Source organism: Nylanderia fulva, unplaced genomic scaffold (genome assembly GCF_048542155.1).
Source record: "Nylanderia fulva isolate GAGA-0341 unplaced genomic scaffold, ASM4854215v1 Scaffold12, whole genome shotgun sequence".
Lineage (NCBI taxonomy): Eukaryota > Metazoa > Arthropoda > Insecta > Hymenoptera > Formicidae > Nylanderia > Nylanderia fulva.
Genome location: NW_028189409.1, coordinates 1,488,273 through 1,507,054, shown reverse-complemented (window position 1 = coordinate 1,507,054; position 18,782 = coordinate 1,488,273). Strand labels below are relative to the sequence as shown.

The following is an 18,782-nucleotide window of genomic DNA, read 5'->3' as shown; positions in this document are numbered from 1 at the left end:
GAAATGTACCGATTTTTTTATCCGCGAGAAAATAAAATTACGCCCCCTTATCTGCGCTGATAATGACGACTATTTCCCCAATCGTATGTATCGGTGATATTTATGAAATATAAACCTACATTCATTTTTATCGATCCACTTTTGTGAGGCATATACGGGATGTCCCAGACTTATCAGATCATCCCTTAATGACAGATTCTTGGGATTATTTGGGAAAAAAATGGGATTGAAAATAAAAGATTTTTCGCAAATTTTTTTCAGGTCGAATTTAATTTAATAGATTTTTAATTTAAAGCTTAGTTGCAAAAATACGTGATAGCAAAAATTGGGAACATGCAAAAAATGATGATGATCTCCCTTTTTGCTATGGAAAAATCGTCTCCAAATAATCTTAAAAATCTCTGATCCAGGTGAGTCAGGAACACTATGTATATATAATAACTTGTCGTATCAAAAATTATACAAGAATGTCTCAGACTTATCAGATCATCCCTTAATAGCAAACTTTTGGGATTATTTAAAAACAATTAAAAATAAAAGGTTTTTGCAAACTAAGTCTTGGAGAAATAAAATATTAATAAAATCATATTCTTCGATTCATTTCAGATCGAATTTAATTTAATCGGATTTTAATTTAAGGCTTAATTTCAAAGATACACGAGGGCAAAAATTAGAAACATGCAAAACATGATCTCCCTCGACATTTTCGCTGAGGAAAAATCGATTTCTGGTATCATTTGGAGACAATTTTTCCTTAGTGAAAATGTTGAGGAAGGCCACATCATTTTTAGCATGTTCCCAATTTTTATTATTATGTATCTTTATAACTGAGCCTTATATTAAAATTCTATTAAAACAAACTCTATCTAAAATTAACTGAAGAATGTAGTTCTGTTAATATTTTATTTCCACAAAGCTTAGTTTCCAAAAAAGTCTTTATCGTCAACTGCTTATAATTCGAAAATTATTGGTGTCTCGACATCTTTGCTGAGGAAAAATCGTCTTCAAATGATACCAGGAATCTGGCATTAAAAACTTTTCCGCCAGTTCTGGGACACCCTGTATAGTTCGGCGGTATCAAAAATTATACAAAAACAAGCTCGGCCGAAATAACTTTTGGACACGCGAAATTCGGGTTCGCCTTAGCTGAGCGACCGAGATCTGATAGCATTGCAGGAAATTATGCGGGAACCGGGCGATGCTCCTCGTGCTCCTCTTTCGTTGGGTGAAAGCCGCACTCTGGTCCTCTCTGGAGAGGCGAAACACTTGGCGGCACGCCTACGTTCTCCGGGCGTACACGCGAGTTCCCTTTTCTACTTGGTTGCGGTACTTCATCGTGTGCACTTCTTCGCGCATGCATCATCCTCCTCGTTCATCCTCCAGTCGCGGGCCGGATATGAACTTTTACCGGGCGGAGAGTAAAAGCGACGTCTCTCGTTTTGTTCCGATATACATGTACATACGTGTCGATTAAATCAATCTTATAAATCCCACGGCAAAAAAAAGGAAAAAGGGACGATCTGTCTCGTGACAATCGTGTTATTAGAAAGTAGCATGCGAGCCTCAATTGATCGCTTGGCGTCGACAACATCTCTTGTAGTAGAGAGTTTCTATTATCGAGGAAATAATGGAGTTTGTAGGTTTTTTATAAGGCGGAATAAAAAGAATTGTAGAAATAATGTTACAGATAAGTTGCCCTGGATAAATTTGCTCGTTTCATGTTTCTCGTAATTTTTTTGATAATAGAATGATTTGTTTTTCCGACAAGCTGTCAAGTGTCTAGGATAAGAACCATTTTTTACGCGCAACATTTTTCGACAAAAAAATAATAAAATAAAATTTTGCTACTCGACATATCGCAAGCATATGAGTTTAACGAGCCGTTTAATATACACTAGCTTAATTACGAGCTGCCAATATAACGCTAAGAAATAACACTGCACATTAACGACTCAATACGCCGAGACTTCGTGGTTATAGTCGGTTCGCTTCAAAATAGGCAACTGGTTTCCTAACTTTTTCTCTGTACCTCTTGGGAACGATTAATGCGTAAGCAACCCTTTCTGGGATGAATGAATTTAAACCCGATATATCTTATTTACTTAGAATCAAATAGTCAAATAAAAGACATAATTTTTTAAAATAGTGTATTATTAACAATAAAATTATTAATTATTATTAACAATAAAATACAAACATATAGAGGATGTTTTAGAACTGGCGGAAAAGTTTTTAATAGCAAATTCCTGGTATCTTTTGGCGATAATTTTTCCTTATTGTTAGCAAAAATGAAATTAATTGAAGAATGGTTTTGTTAATATTTTATTTCCAATAAAGCTTATAGTTTACAAAAAAGCCTTATAACTCGAAAATTATATTATTGGTGCCTCGACATTTTTGCGGAGGAAAAATCGTCAGAAATCTGCCATTATATAAAAACTTTTCCGTATAAAATAAATAAGAGAAAATATAAATGTCTTGTACATTAATCGAGGATCGTTTTTCTCGAGAAAATTAAGACAAAACTAAGAGGTAGAAGAATATAGTAAAATCGTGAATTTATGAAGTGAGATACAGGGGTATAATACCTGATACAACGCATATGGTTTTCGGTTCGAACGGCGACGATATTCCTATATTTTTATCACCTAATAACAGCAGTTTTTGCCACATTCACGTCCTAATAGAAAATTAGTATCGTCTTACTGCGGCAGTTTTGGGCACTGGCGAGGCCGCAGGACTGCGCCTAAGCACGAAAAGCGAATAGCAGTATATAATGTCTATAGGTATATGGGATGTGCCAAGGTACGCCCACAATGGTCCTGCCAGTGTTTCTCAATTCGTGCCGACGTTATTTTGTATACAAAATCAGCACACGCTATTATCCTCAATTTTTACCTTTGAATGATTATTTATTAGGTTCTACAATTTTTTTCACTTGGAGAGAGCTGTTTCCATTTTTTTCTGGATTATATTCGCATTTCTTGTTTAATTTTTAAATAGTATATCGTATTTTGAGCTCTTAAAATAAGATTTCTACATTATTTATTGATTTTATATTCGCAACTGTAATGACTCAATAATCAATGTAAATAATCATGCTTCAGCCTCTCTGTCTATTCTGCAATTAATTATACATCTTCTACTTTCATTAATCATATGATTGAAATTATAGTTCGGAAATGTTCAATTAACAACATAAATTAATATTTTATATTATTCACGTCGATTGCACATATGCGATTACTACTCGAACAGTAGTAAAATCCAAGTTTATAACTCTTGTGCTTCAAGAACTCTTTTCATGACAGATTCATTCATTATTAGATACATATGATTTTTAATCCATCCATCATTTATTCAGAATGTTTGTCGCAGAATATGTAGAGGTTTATACCATATATGTATTGTAATGTCCAAGTATAACTTGTGGAACGGATAGATGCGGTGTCTGCGAAAATAGTGTATCATGTCATATCAAAAACCTGGGTCAAAAAGGCAATTAATATAGGGAGAAAATTTGTGATTCCTCGTCAGACGAGTCAAGTGCGTTAAGTACCACTGTGCTGCGCGAATTTACCAGGGAGAGTCTTGATGCACAGCCTGATTTTTGGCAAGGAGGAACCTCCTCCTTCGTCATCGGTACAACTTTTAATGCGTTTTACGGTCTCGGCTAAAAACCCATTAAGGGCCCGTCTACGGGTGGGAGGACAAATGCCCCCTTCCTCAAGGACGCGTTTGAAAATAATTTCCTCTCTCTCTCTCTCTCTCTTTCTCTCTCTCTCACCCTGCGAGAGAATGAAACTTTGTGATCCATCCAGCTGACGTTCCAGAGTCTCATCCTGCGCCTCGTCTTCTTCGTTTTCCAGGCGAAGTAAAAGAAAGAAATTTAAATTGCGACAGCAAATTTCTAACGAAGCTGCCGAGAAGCCGCGATTACACAGTTTCGCATACAAGATATCGGTACCCTAATAGCACAACGTATCCAAAAGATATTCAGAGATTCCTCAGGATGTTCTTTGAACGTTTTCGGGATATGTGTGCTGTAAGGGTACTAAAGGGCCATTTGCGTTAATTTTTTTTCAGTTGAAACGATAATATATTTTGTATTACACGTGCAGGCAAAGTGGCACTTTGTGTGCGTGTTTTCTGTGCGGAAAGCGGCCGATTTCCCACGCCGCCATCTAGCGGCGACGCGGTGAGTGAATAAGCCGCGTTCAAAGCCATCGCCTACGGCTGAACCGCGTTCAAAGTCATTGCCCACGGCTTCAGCCGTGGACAATGACTTTGAACACGGCTATTCCCGCACCGTGCCGCCACAAGATGGCGGCGTGCGATCAGCCACCTCGCGCACAGAAAACGCGCAGAAAGCGACTTTGCCTGCACTTGTAATACAATAGTATATTGTGTATCAAGTGCGGAAAGTTGACAATTGGTCACGAGTGCGAGGGATGGACGCACGAGCCGAAGGCGAGTCAACTTTCCGCACTTGATACACAATATACTATATTTTGTTGCTGCTACATGTAAATGTCGCAGCAATTTTAATTCTATTACATTAATTAAATTAAATTCTATTATGAAATTAGAGGCGAGTCGGACAATAGATGGCCGATCGGTGTCACAGCGGATGTGCAACTGCAGTTTTATCGGCTTTCCATCAGCGGCGCCGGCTGATGCCCGCACTTTTCATCCTCGCAAATTTCCGTGAAAATATATACATACCGGTTGCGTGTTCAGCCAAACAACTTGCACGCATCAAGACAACGCCCTGCGAGCAACGAGGCCTCGTATCAAAATATCATATCGATTCATACGGCGCGGAGTGCATCTTATTTGCATCGTATCAATTATAGAGTACATACATGACAATTCGAATCTCGCAAAATCGCGCTTACAAAACGCTGCGCTTTCATTTAATCAAAAATGGTAATGGATGCAGTGCGGATGTATCTTGTTAATTCTCGAAATGACACGTTATTTCACGAATATATTAAGCATAAATTCATGTACGATTAATATAAAAAACATATGTTGTTTTATACATGATGCACTTTTTTGCATAATAATTGTCAACATTTATTCTAATAATCGTGGAATTATCGCAGATTTAATTTTTGTGTGAGTTTTATTTAAATATTACATTATATACTAATAAGATACTTAAACTTTGCATTCGATGTACAATTAATATATCGGAATGAAACTCTTTATTTTAAATGCAATTAAATATTTGTTATGTTTTTATTATCATTCTGCATTTGTCGAATATATTATGTTTACTTGCTAAATACATAAAGTTATTAATTTTTATAGCTAAAAATTGTATTGCATATTTTAATACTAATTGTATATTATCCTTTCTAAGTTTATTAAATGTATCCCGCAACATAAACATCGATGCAATGATGTAAGTTAATAATTGGAGACCTCGCGTTTAATAATAAGTGCGTAGTAAAAATTGAAAATCATCATTAAAAATATCCCGATGATTGATGTTACTTATCGCGCGGTCGTTCCAGGAAAACTGTCAAAAAATCCAGAGAAAAAAGAATTTGCCGCCGTTATTTGCATGAGATCGAACTCCCGACTCTATCGATTCTATTATCATTAAAAATTACGTGCGCCTCTTGAATTATACATGGCCCCGCTCCACCCTCCGGCCTGTGTTGCACCGTATACAACGCATATACGAGAGAGCAGGACGAGGCGAGACGGGAGCAAAAAAAGGGAGACAGAGAGGGGACAGATAGGAGAGAGAGAGAGAAGTACGGGCACACGATATTGATGCATAAAACGTGCATATTTACGAAGCCTGTTTTCACGGATGTGAACACCCGGTATGCGCGCAGTACCGCAAAGTTGTTTATTTATTTTACCCCGGATGGATATAGAAGAGAACTCGTTTACGCGATACATACTCAGCGCAAGAACGTATATACATGGATTCTTCTTACCGTAATGAAAGACGACGGTGGTAAAAAGGTTTCTGGACCAGAAACGCACCCCGCGTAACGCGCGAGATTACCAACCCCGGATCCGCGAAATGACGGAGGAAGGCGGCCAAGTATCACGGAAAATGATTGGGTACTTTGGCCATGTTGAAATTAATATCGGACTTGCCTAAGTACCGAGAAGCTCGCGCCTCGGTTAATTATGAGTACCAGAGTTTAATCTCTCGATTAGCTCTAATCGCGATCGACTAAATCTTTCCGTACTCTCTGTATCGTTATATAGTGCTTATTTCTTTAATTATTGAAAAATCAGTAGTTTTATTGTTAATAAAATTAAAATTATTTATATATATATAACTTCAAAATTTATATACAATTCAATAGGGTCTTCTCGTCCCATAAACCTACTTGAGAATTTTAACTTAAAATTTTAATTATAATTGTACACTTGAAATAGTTTTAATTCAATTAATTTCTTCATTCTAATTTTTATTTAAAAACAGTTGATTATGCTATCTTTGCACACAGTCAATATATTTAATTTTTAATCACTGAGCAGAGCGAATTTTAAATTATCTAAATTATAAAACCATTTGTTGAACAGGTGAACAAAATTTTTTATAAATTAACTTTTTACCTAATTCTTTAAATATAATCCTCTAAAATCTTCTAAAAAATTTCAAATTTAATACAAAATTTATAGAATTTATAAGTTTATAGAAATAGAAAATTTTGTAAATAGATATATTAAATAATTTTAAATAGACGATTAATTATATTCGAGCTCGTAATTATTATTCTAACGTTACAAAAATTATATTTTACTTTATACATTGCGTATAAATCGAGATAATATTATGTAGATAACTAGTACCATTTCCGTCAGTCAGAGAAAATTTGCATCGCATTTTCCAAGTAAAATCAAGGAACTTTGCTTTTCGTTCTGCAAATAAGTTCCGCTCACGTATGATAAATATCGTAATATTTATTTATTAGTGCGATAAATCTATTCCCATAAACTACATTGATGTGCGATAATGTTATTGCATAAAATTACACTATTATAAAATTATATTATTACAATAATATTCATAGACATATATATATATATGTCTATGAATATAAAGATTTATCGTACAATTAATCTAACCAATTTTTGTGTAATATTATATAAATATATTTATATAATATATATATATTTATAATATTACTTTTCTATAACATTACAGAAAAATTGGTTAGATTAATTGTACGATAAATCTTTAGCCATACTTTTCAGATTCACATTTCCGACACACACATCTTCGTCTATTTCATTCTTCGTTCATTATACGCCCGAAATGATATCGGCCGACAAGAGTGATTTCCTGTCGGAGCATGCAACCTGAAAAACGGTATATGCGAAGCCTGACCTTATCAACAATCTAATAAAATAACACGGCTGATATATACAATATTATATCGAGTTTTATATGCATTCCGCGCGGCCCGCTTTGTGAGATCCGTCTTCGTCTTCGCGTGCGATAACTATTCATAAGCGAAACGTTACACCGAAAACGACGTTACATCAGCCCCGCGGTAACCGTGTTTCTGTCATACAGTGTCGACAAGCCACTTAAAACGCTCGCCCTGCGGATCTGGAGGAGGAACGCCCGGGCGAGAGTAAACTAGATATTAATGCGGACGCGTCAGAGGGAGAGAGGTGGACCATTATGAATTACTCGCCCATGTATATGTATGAGAGTAGCGGGGCCCTATGCATATTCATAAAATAATCCTCTTGACCCCGCGAGAGATCGGAGGCAGATTGTCGGGGTAACGCTGAAGGTGCTACGGAGGGTCGGACGAGGCGATGCGCTGCAAATCAAGATGCAGCGTTGCATTGAAGGATGCGCGTTTCCTACGCCGCGCACGATTCCAGGCGAATATGTACGAGCGCAAATGGGCAGGAATTTTTGATTAAAAAATGTTCAATCAAAGGTGTAACTAACAAATAGAGCGCACCATCAGATTCCCTGGTCAATTTGGAGACGATTTTTTCTTAGTGAAGATGTCGAGGGAGATTTTTGCATGTTTTTCAAATTTTTGTCACCACATATCTTTGAAATTAAGTCTTGAATACAACATAAATAGTGGACGAGAGTACTTTATATACGGATGGACGAAGTGATATTTTGTGGGAATATTGTAGTATACAGAGTATCCCGTTAAACTTGTTCAGATTCCTGATGTCATTTGGAGACGAGGCAGCATTAATTTTCGAGTTGCAAGTGGTTGAAAATAAAGGGTTTTTCTCAAACTATAAGCCTGGTGGAAATAAAATATTAATAAAACAACCTTGTTCAGTTAAGTTCAGAATTTCATATATCGTTTCAAATATATTTAATTAATTTAGAACTTATAGTTACAATAGATATATGATGGAAAAAATTGAGAATATGCAAAAAATGATGGCTTTCTTGGTATTTTGGAAAAATCGTCTCTAAATGATACCAGGAATCTGTCATTGACAGATGATAGTTCTGGAACACCCTGTATATCTAAAAAAAATATGAATCACACTATCCAAATTTCTGGTCAATTTGGAGATGATTTTTCCTCGGTGAAAATGTCAAAATATCAGTAATGTTCAAGTTATGATTCGAAAAGAAGAGTTTCTCGCAAACTAAACTTTGTAGAGTTAAACTACATTCTTCAATTAATTTTAGATGGAGTTTACTTTTTAATAGAATTTTAATTCAAGACTTAATTTCAAAGATATGTGGTGACAAAAATTTGAAACATGCAAAAAATCTCCCTCGACATCTTCGCTGAAGAAAAATCGTCCCCAAATTGACCAGGAAATCTGATGGTGCGCTCTATTTTTTAGTTACACCTTGTATACCCAATGTATCATACATTCTTATAACTTTGACATGAATTCTACGGCAGTTTAAGAAGTTTGACCAAACTTTCCGGAAGACGCGAAATAAAGCGAGCAATCTCAGAAGACTAGGATTAGCCAAGACTCTTTCCCCGGTACAAATCGCTTTTCTTAACTCAATTACAATGCCCCTGCTTTTAATGACGCTCGTAATTACAGCGGCAATGTCAAAGTTAATTAAAGTTGTCGGATCGCTATCTTACTTTCATGTCGAGGCCCACGTAGCGCAACGGCGCGTTTTCCAGTCATCGCCATCGCCAGAACTTTTCAGTAGGCTAGAAATATGTTTAAAGGGATCCTAAACGCTCTTGAGAACCGCTCTCTGTTGTTTTTTCCTGTTTTATCGACAAAATGTGAGGTTAGATAAACTATAAATCTATTTATTGGCTATACGGATTGTTTTTTACCTGAAATTAGACCAGACCGGATTTGGTATTGGATAAAGGAATATAAGTGAATGTTTAAATATCAATTTGGAAGCCTAGTAAACGAGAATAATTCATCCTACATTTTCATGTGTGTATAGATTTATAGTTTATCTAACCTCACATTTTGTCGATAAAACAGGAAAAAACAACAGACTTCTCAAGGACGTTTAGAATCCCCTTAACCCGTATAGGGGTCAAAATGACCCTGCGACTTGATATCCTACTGTACAAGTTTAGAGAAATAATAGCAATGATGATTTGCAATTTTACACTCTTGATGAAAATTTAGACACAAACCAAATATAGAAATTCAATTGAATTTAGTTGAATCATCTGTCAATCTTTCGCAGATACCATTTTACGTCCAGAAGCTGCGATTCTCCTTAACGTCGAGTTATTCTTGCGTGTTCTAGTCGCCTCGGATCTTGATACAAACTCCACGTAACAGGTCGCTTCCCTTCCTCTCTTTCTCGCGACTTGCTCCAACTCGTTAGACTTCATAGCGCGTAGAATCTTTATGATTATATCCTGTTTGCGTTTGAGCGGATATTATATATCGAGAATTTACGCTATCCTTTTTTTTCTAGATAGAGTATTTAAAATTTGGATTTGATTCTCTCTTTCTTTCTGCACTAAAATGCACCATCTAATAACACGTTGAACTCGATGAAGAACTCGGAATATACCATATATTATTACAATAATAAAATAATACATTGATGGTTTATATGCAAAATAAAATACGACGATAATGATTTATATATGTAGTATATGTTAATAATTAAATATCAGGAGGAGGCTCCATGAAAGAACAAAAATGAATACGACCGGAAGGATGGAGATGCATCCTAGTAATTTTCCGTCCGTTCTCGGCGTTAAAATGCGAAATGCTCACCGCGCGCGGAATTCCATTAAGGCGATAATTACGCAACTCATAAATTTACCACGAGCCGGAACAAATCGCGCGACGGGTGTCATCCCAGTTCGCAGTTCATAAATTAAGAATTAACGAGCTGCCGATGTTTACGGATCGTAATGGTAGGATCTTCTAAACGACTTGGGCCGCTTAGAGTATATATATATAATTCCGCCGCCCTTTTAGATTAAAAATCCCGGCCGGTTAACGATCGCGCGTTAACGACTGCGAGGCGAGATTCCCACGTTGACGAGCACGTCGGATGCGGAAAAAATAAATTTTTCTTCCGCATCGTTTTACGGTATTACGGCGGATCATCGTGCGCCGAGTCGACCGGTTGCGGATAATTATCGGAGTCGTAAGGGCAACCGGCTGCTAATGAGGCCGCCTCGTTTGCAGATCTATCGATTAGAATCGTGAAATCTGTCGGCGTCGCAGGCTGCATTCATTGATATCGCGAAGAAACGGGTTCCTGCATCAGCTGATCGCGAGCTTATTTTTCTGGGACTATTCATCATGTGGCGATTTAAAAAAAATTTTTTTTTTTTAAATTTTAGATCGAGCAAAAAGGATAAAAAAATATTCAATGGAATGCGTGGAAAATTGTGTGCGATCGTTTAAGTGTAATAAATACTTTGGCGTGCGTTTATCGGTGGCGAAACGCGCGCGCGGATGAAAAGCGGGCAAAAAGCGCGGAAAAGGAAATAGGAGTGCTTCGGTAAAACGATTCGAAATAAGAAAGGCGAGGCGAGAAGCAAAAGGAAAGGGCAGGGATCGCGAGCATGAGCAAAGAACTCCGCTCTCTGCAATCTCTGAAGCCGCTAGGCGTAATATACCGGATCACCGTTGCATATATATATATATGTATGCATGTGTATATGTATGTGCAGCATTTACGTGCTCCTGATACCACTTCCAGTAGTGTCGTAAGACAGTTATTTATCACGACTCTTGCATTGTATTTTCCAAACGGCGGCGTCGATGACAAGCGTATAATTTTCGCTTTGCGCCTCTTACCTCTTTGACGTTCGACGATACCTCGGTAGTTTACCTCGATTGCCGTGTCAATAGGAATGATTAAAGATAGGAATAGTTCAGTAATCGATCATCACCCTGATAAGCATATCGCTTTGTTTATTATAGGTATCGATCGCTCGGGGTCGAGACGTTGATAATTAATAAGTACAAGAGTATAGGAAATATGTCGAGAAAGTAGCTTTTTCAATTATGAAGCTCGCACATATGTATATACTATCATTCTAGTGCTTCAAATAGAATTATAAGAATTATAAGAATAACATAAAATGTTGCAAAAATTATTACAAGCCTTATAATATCGTATCTATATTTATATATAGAAAGTAATATACATAAGTATTTTTTCAAATATTAATCGCATGAAAAAAATATTAGAGGAAAAATTAAGAAAAGACATATTTCGAGACATCATATTATCACGCAGTGAGAGGCGTAAAAGTCACTTCGAGAGGAAATTGGATGAGAAACAAAAGGGAAAAAAAAACATGCGAAAGATTGCGAAAAGAGGCAGAGAGCCGCGACTTTTCGTGTCACGATTTAACGTTTTCACAACCGCGGTATGGAAATCTAGGGTGCCTTTACCGCGCTCGTTGCCGAGGCCGGCAAGTTACGTACAACGGGGACAAACTTTATAGTTTCTCTCCTCTGTACACGAACTCGAACACGCGCAGCACCGCCCCGTTCCCGGCAGCTCGTAAGCTACGCCGGAGGAGGAAGACAGCTGATCGCTGGTATATAGTAGTAGCAGGCTGTCCGCGGGCGCGGCTCGTGAAAAGTGGCCTGAAACGAGCCTCGTTCCCTGCGTATATCCGCGTTGAATTAACGACCGCGGGCTTGGAAATTGCGTGTTTAACCCGCGGTCAACTGACAACGCAAATGTCATCCTGCTACGTGTGCTCCACTTATGTATCTAATTTTCTAAAATGCATCAAAAGAGAAGATTAGGATATGTAAATAGAAATTAGGATATATATATATATATATATATTTTTTTTTTACGGATATTATTTCACAACCTGTGTTTGACATTTCGAAGCTTTTGACAATCAGCTGTTTGCGTTCTCCATTTCTTTCGCGCGAAACACGGTTTATATATATCATGAAAAGAAATGCCTATTATTAATCTTTAATGATAAATTTTTACGGATATCAATTCACAACCTGTGTTTGACGTTTCGAAGCTTTTGACAATCAGCTGTTTGCGTTCTCCATTTCTTTCGCGCGAAACACGGTTATATGATTTATTGTAATAGGCATTTCTTTTCTTGATATATATATATATATATATATATATATATATATCATGAAAAGAAATGCCTATTATTAATCTTTAATAATGAATTTTTACGGATATTATTTCACAACCTGTTTTTGACGTTTCGAAGCTTTTGACAATCAGCTGTTCGCGTTCTCCATGTTTTTTCGCGCAAAACATGATTACCATATATGTCATGAAAAAATATCCATTATAATAAGTCATATATGGTAATCATGTTTCGCGCGAAAAAATGGAGAACGCGAACAGCTGATTGTCAAAAGCTTCGAAACGTCAAACACAGGTTGTGAAATAATATCCGTAAAAATTCATCATTAAAGATTAATGATTGAAGAGACAAAATAATAATATATATTGTGAAATATATTAAAAGTGCATTTTGCAGAGCATAAGAATGTCTATAAATGTGAAATCTGTCTTTGACAGATGATTCGCGCGCTCTCGATTTACGGAGAATTTTCGAGTGTTAAAAAGCATGAAAGCTACGGCCTATCGACTGGCTGCTTCCCAACGATCGTACAGCTTCATTGGTCGTGTCCTCTTTTTTTCTACCACGTCATTGCTCCACGCTCCGATTGGCCGGCACCCGATACTCCCGTGTCACGGTAAAATTAAGCTTTCAGCGCAGCCTCGTATTCGGGGAATCCCCTCGACCGACCATTACTCGTCAGCTATCGATCCCCGTCCAATACCAGGACCGAAGCGCTTCCCTCTGTGACCAAAAATATGGTACGCGGCGAAAAAGTTTTCTTTTTTATAGTATTCCAGTCATGCAATTTTAATTTAATCCATTAAAAGAAATTAGATATAAAATAACACTAAATTTATAAATCGACAAATAAAGTCTTTAGAAAGCTAATAAATAAAATAACAGACGTGAAACACACAGAAAAAATAGACAAAATTTGAAGCCGTCGTAAATTTGGAAATAACAGTCAGAGGAGCGTAACGTGTTAAAGTTACGGTGCAGGAACGAGGGCGGAAAAATGACAGCGATAAAAATGCGTCAAGAAGGAACAATAAATTCTGCGCGGCTGCTGATCAGGACGGCAGAACGAATTTAATGCCGGCATGCCGGCCGCCTCCCTCTAGGGCTAACTGCGTTTTGAAATAGTTTCGAGGGCCTACCCTTCCGGACAGACGACAGACGACGAACGGACCTACGAGGGCATTGATGCGTGTACGAAAAAGCGCGCGCATGTCCGTCCCGCCATGCCAGACCGGCGGCATTAGGGAAATATTCAAATGGACCTGCGGCATTGTTATTCTACCGTGAAAACGGCTGGCGTTGTTACCTTTTATTAGCGTAATTTGTCCTATTAACCGTTTCCCAACCTCCACCTTGTAACGGCTTTCCCCTCATGGCGGTCACATGCCGCTCCTTCTGGAAGGCTCCCGCGTCGCGATTAATTGGTCTCTGATTAATGAAGATTTCTAACGACGCACGCGAATTTCCCCCGTCTAGCCTTTAACTCGTTATTTATCTACACAGCGTGTTCCGGACTTATTGAATCACCTGTTAATATGCGGGAGATTTCTATTTGAAGATTTTTCCTCAAGAGATCATCATCTTTTGGAAGCTCCCAATTTTTGCCAACATATGTCTTTGTATAACTAAGTTAATTGAAATTCTATTACATTAAATTTGACTTAAAATTAACTGAAAGATATAATTAGTTTGTAAAGAAACTCTTTATTTTTATTTTGCCCATAACCAGGTCTGCTCTTATTTAAATAAAATTATATAGATGATCTTCTAGATGAAAAAAAATGTTATTTAGTAAAGATATCTTTACTAAATTATCTAGAATAATGTTCAGATAGTTTGCTTTAGAGTCATAGCATGTAAAAATGCTTAAATAGTAAACGAAAAACTTATAAATAAAAGTATGAATATATATTTTTTAAATTTACATTTTTCATAACTACATGTTTATAAGCGATTTAAAAAGTAATATTATCTGGAAGTTACCTAGACGAATCGCTATATAACTTAATCTTTTATCTCTAGATATATTTAAATTTAAAATTACCTTTATCTCATCTAACAAGGGACATGTCACAACTGTCCGGAACCGATTTGATTCTCCTTGAAATATGTTGTTAAATACACAAATCTAAAAGACACGTATTTTTTTATACGTGCGCAATTTGAGTTTTAAGGGGTGAAACACCCCTTTAAAGAATAACGGTATTTTTCTTTAGGATCAAATATCTGCTAAACTATAAGAGATATAAAGAAAAAACGTACAACAAATTTTAATGGCTTGAAGAGTACTTTAAAGTTATATGAACAAAAATTTTTTTTTTTTTTTTTTTTTTTAAAAAACCCTCACCACCTAATTTTTTTTTTCAAAATTAAAAATTTTGTTTTACCTAATTTAAAGCTTATTTTTTTCCAAATTCAACCATGTGTAATAAAGTTATGTTACGAAATATCATTTTCGAAAATTAATTATAAACGCTCCCGTATATACGCTCATCCGTGCTATGTGCGTAAGTAATTACCGTCGAACAATAAAATATATAAAAAATGTTTTTGTATAATTCTTATTTATGTTTTCTATGTATTTATAACTGCGTATTGTGTATATTTAGATTTAAAAAAAAATTTTTAAATATAATTAATAAGAATTTTTTAAATATACCCCCTGCTTTCTTATTATTTCTTTAATATTTAATTTCTTCTATAAAAATTAAAAACAATTATATTTTATAATAAAATTATTTTTTAATTGAATCTTGCGAATACCAATGTCGCAATATTTGGCATAAACAAATTTTATATCTTACGTTAAATGAATCATAAGATAAGATTATGTGTACGTGTTCCAGATAAGTTATAATTTTTACAATAAAATCTTTAATACGTTAAAATAAATAATAAAATAAGATTATGTGATGACGTATTTCTGATAAGTTAATATAAATTGTTCATGTAGCAGCATAATTCTCACAGTCGGTGTAGTCTTTTCGTTGTAATAATATCTGTGTAAACTGTTCTTTTATTGCAATAGAAAGCAAAATATAACATCTTTGAATATGATTATCAATCCGCTTAACGTTGTTAGACTTTTATTGGTGTCAATAAATTCAATATATTTAACAGAAACGCCAGTAACTGAAGCAGAAGTGGAATTAAAGGAAAACATTAAAAAAATATTACTGGATAGCGTTTTTCATTATAATGGGGTGGAAGTAACGGAAGAAATATATCTCGATTATGAAGAACCTTATAAATTACATAGTTTTGAAATAATTGAAGATGACGAAGAAGCATGGCATGAAGATAGTTTAAATTCTCATCCTCATTGTTCAAATGATGATACAAATTTTGATAGTTCTTATAAAAGACGAGCTGTTGAGTATTGGCGATTTCGGGACACTGATGAAAACAGTAATGACAGAAAAAGGAATCGTCCTCTAAGAGTAGTACAAAATAAATTTAGAAGAGTTTCATCTGAACGTCAGTTAAGGCGATGGGAAGAACAAATACAATCAGGTGGAAGTCGTACAGAAAAATTATCTTACATCTCCAAATTTACACATGATAAATTTACTGCAGCTGTCGAATCAGGATTCATGGTTCATGATATTGATTTAAAAAGATGGGCTTTACAAGCTCAAGAAGAAATAGGAAATTTAAATCCTATATTTAAAGCATCTCACAGTTGGATAGCAAGATTTAAGAAGTCTCACCGAATTGTTTCAAGAAAAGTTACGAAGTTTGTCACTAGAAGAACATTAGAAGATTCTGCTGATTTGCAAAAATCAGCTGATGATTTTCTGGAAACAGTAAAACCTCTTATTGAACAGTTTGGATCTGAAAATATTTACAATTCAGATCAAAGTGGTTTCCAATTGGAACTTCACTCTGGAAGATCATTGTCTAACCAGGGAGAAAAGAAAGTAGAACGTGTCGTGCAATCCATATCATCAACAACCCATTCATATACGATACAACCAATAATATCCTGTAATGGCAATTTGTTGTCCCCTTTATTTATTGTATTAAAAGAAGCTAATGGTAAATTTGGACCAAGAGTACAAGAAAATTTATTTAAAGCAGAAAATGTTATTGTAAAAGCATCGAAATCTGGTAAAATGACATCAGGTATTTTCCTTTTATAATTACTTTTTTTAACAACCTTATTTTATTTAACAATTTAATAAGAGTCATAAAAAAACTATTAAATTAACATTTATATTTTGTACAGATCATTTTAAAATGTGGTTAGAAGAAGCTTATTTCGCAAACATTGGTCCTAATAGCGTTCTTCTTATCGATTCATGGACTGGACATTGCCCCAATATGATTTCGGATTTAACACCTCCTGGAACACATATTACTACTATGATAATACCGAAAGGAACTACAGGGAAAATACAACCATTAGATGTTTATGGATTCAGAATTTGGAAAAATTTTGCTAAAAGATTTTCAGATGCGGTTTTACTGTTGGAAAGTAATATAAACTTACATGAACGAAATAATATAATAAAATTGCAATCTTTGATACATAATCAATTGTCATCCCCACGATATCAAAACTTATTTAAATATTCGTGGTTTAAAAGTGGTTATACGAATGAAAGACCAGACGAATTCGAAAATCCAGTACACTTTAGTTTAGACGAAACTTTAACAAAATGTGATATCGAAGGTTGCAATAATATAGCTGTAGTAAGATGTTCTTGGTGCAAGAAGTCATTATGTTTGAAACATTTTTTTGTCGAATATCATTATTGTAATGTGTATAATGAGTGAATAATATAAAATGCAAATACATTTTTAAAAAAATCTAAATATACACAATACACAGTTATAAATACATAGAAAACATAAATAAGAATTATACAAAAACATTTTTTATATATTTTATTGTTCGACGGTAATTACTTACGCACATAGCACGGATGAGAGTATATACGGGAGCGTTTATAATTAATTTTCGAAAATGATATTTCGTAACATAACTTTATTACACATGGTTGAATTTGGAAAAAAATTAAGCTTTAAATTAGGTAAAACAAAATTTTTAATTTTGAAAAAAAAAATTAGGTGGTGAGGGTTTTTTAAAAAAAAAAAAAAAAAAAAAAATTTTTGTTCATATAACTTTAAAGTACTCTTCAAGCCATTAAAATTTGTTGTACGTTTTTTCTTTATATCTCTTATAGTTTAGCAGATATTTGATCCTAAAGAAAAATACCGTTATTCTTTAAAGGGGTGTTTCACCCCTTAAAACTCAAATTGCGCACGTATAAAAAAATACGTGTCTTTTAGATTTGTGTATTTAACAACATATTTCAAGGAGAATCAACTCGGTTCCGGACAGTTGTGACATGTCCCTTGTAAGATAAATTTACATCTCATCTTTAGCTAGATAATTTTAAAATCATCCAAGCACAATACCGCTTATAACTCGAAAATTCCTAGTGCTTTGACATTTTCATTAAGGAAAAATCGTTTCCAAATAATTCCAATAAGAATCTACCACTAACAAATCCAGTAAATTTAGGACATATTTGCGAAATAACGTATAAAGTTCGAATACAAAAAAAAATCCTCGGGAGATCGTTTCTTTAATCTTCTTTATTTAATCACATATATTATAAAGATCGTTGATCGCATAATACGAGGTCGAGAATTACGATTGGAATAAGTATACTCGCTGTGACGTGGCCATGTATGGGTGACACCGATGACTCGCGAGTTAGCGAAATATCGCACGGTGAAGAATAGATCGGTTGATAGATCTTCTTAGGAAGGCCCACGCTCTTCGATGAAAGTTCTTCGCAGAGGCTGACTCACCACCGATCGAGATTAATGAGCATGCGCCTTAAAGGCGCCGGGAAAACAATCGTCGAGCTTCCTAAGGTCGCATAGCGTATTATCTTGTGCGAGTGCCTTTAAGAGCCCAACATTTAATAAGGCACCGGGACCGTTCGCGCTGTACACGAAGTGGTAATTAAAATGTACTCACGCGTCATGCGTGGCGAGCTTTAAGCAGACCAATTTTCCGATTAAGCCTTATAACTGTACCGGCCTACTATCTCTTTAAACGAAATAAATTGAACTCGATTTGTGTGATTTTTAGAAAAAAAATATATATAATATATTAAGTGCCTGATGCGTAATAACTAAAGAATGTTTTTTCTTTTTTGTTACAGGTAAGACAAACACGTTTGTGCAGAATTTCAAGCAGTGAGAACCGAGATTACTTGCTTTTTAAGATAAGTAAATAAA

General features: G+C 35.3%; 2 protein-coding genes across 4 annotated transcripts in view; both read left to right on the top strand.

The window, feature by feature from the left end:
* The window catches only part of Dll (homeotic protein distal-less), a 97,201-nt gene that overhangs the window by 48,238 nt on the left and 30,181 nt on the right, over positions 1-18,782 (top strand). The window lies entirely within an intron of this gene.
* LOC146724707 (uncharacterized) lies at positions 15,428-17,535 on the top strand. Its single transcript, XM_085490256.1, has 2 exons — positions 15,428-16,649; positions 16,753-17,535. Exons 1-2 carry the CDS (start codon positions 15,578-15,580, stop codon positions 17,301-17,303), a joined length of 1,623 nt encoding a protein of 540 aa, XP_085346382.1. The 5' UTR covers positions 15,428-15,577; the 3' UTR covers positions 17,304-17,535.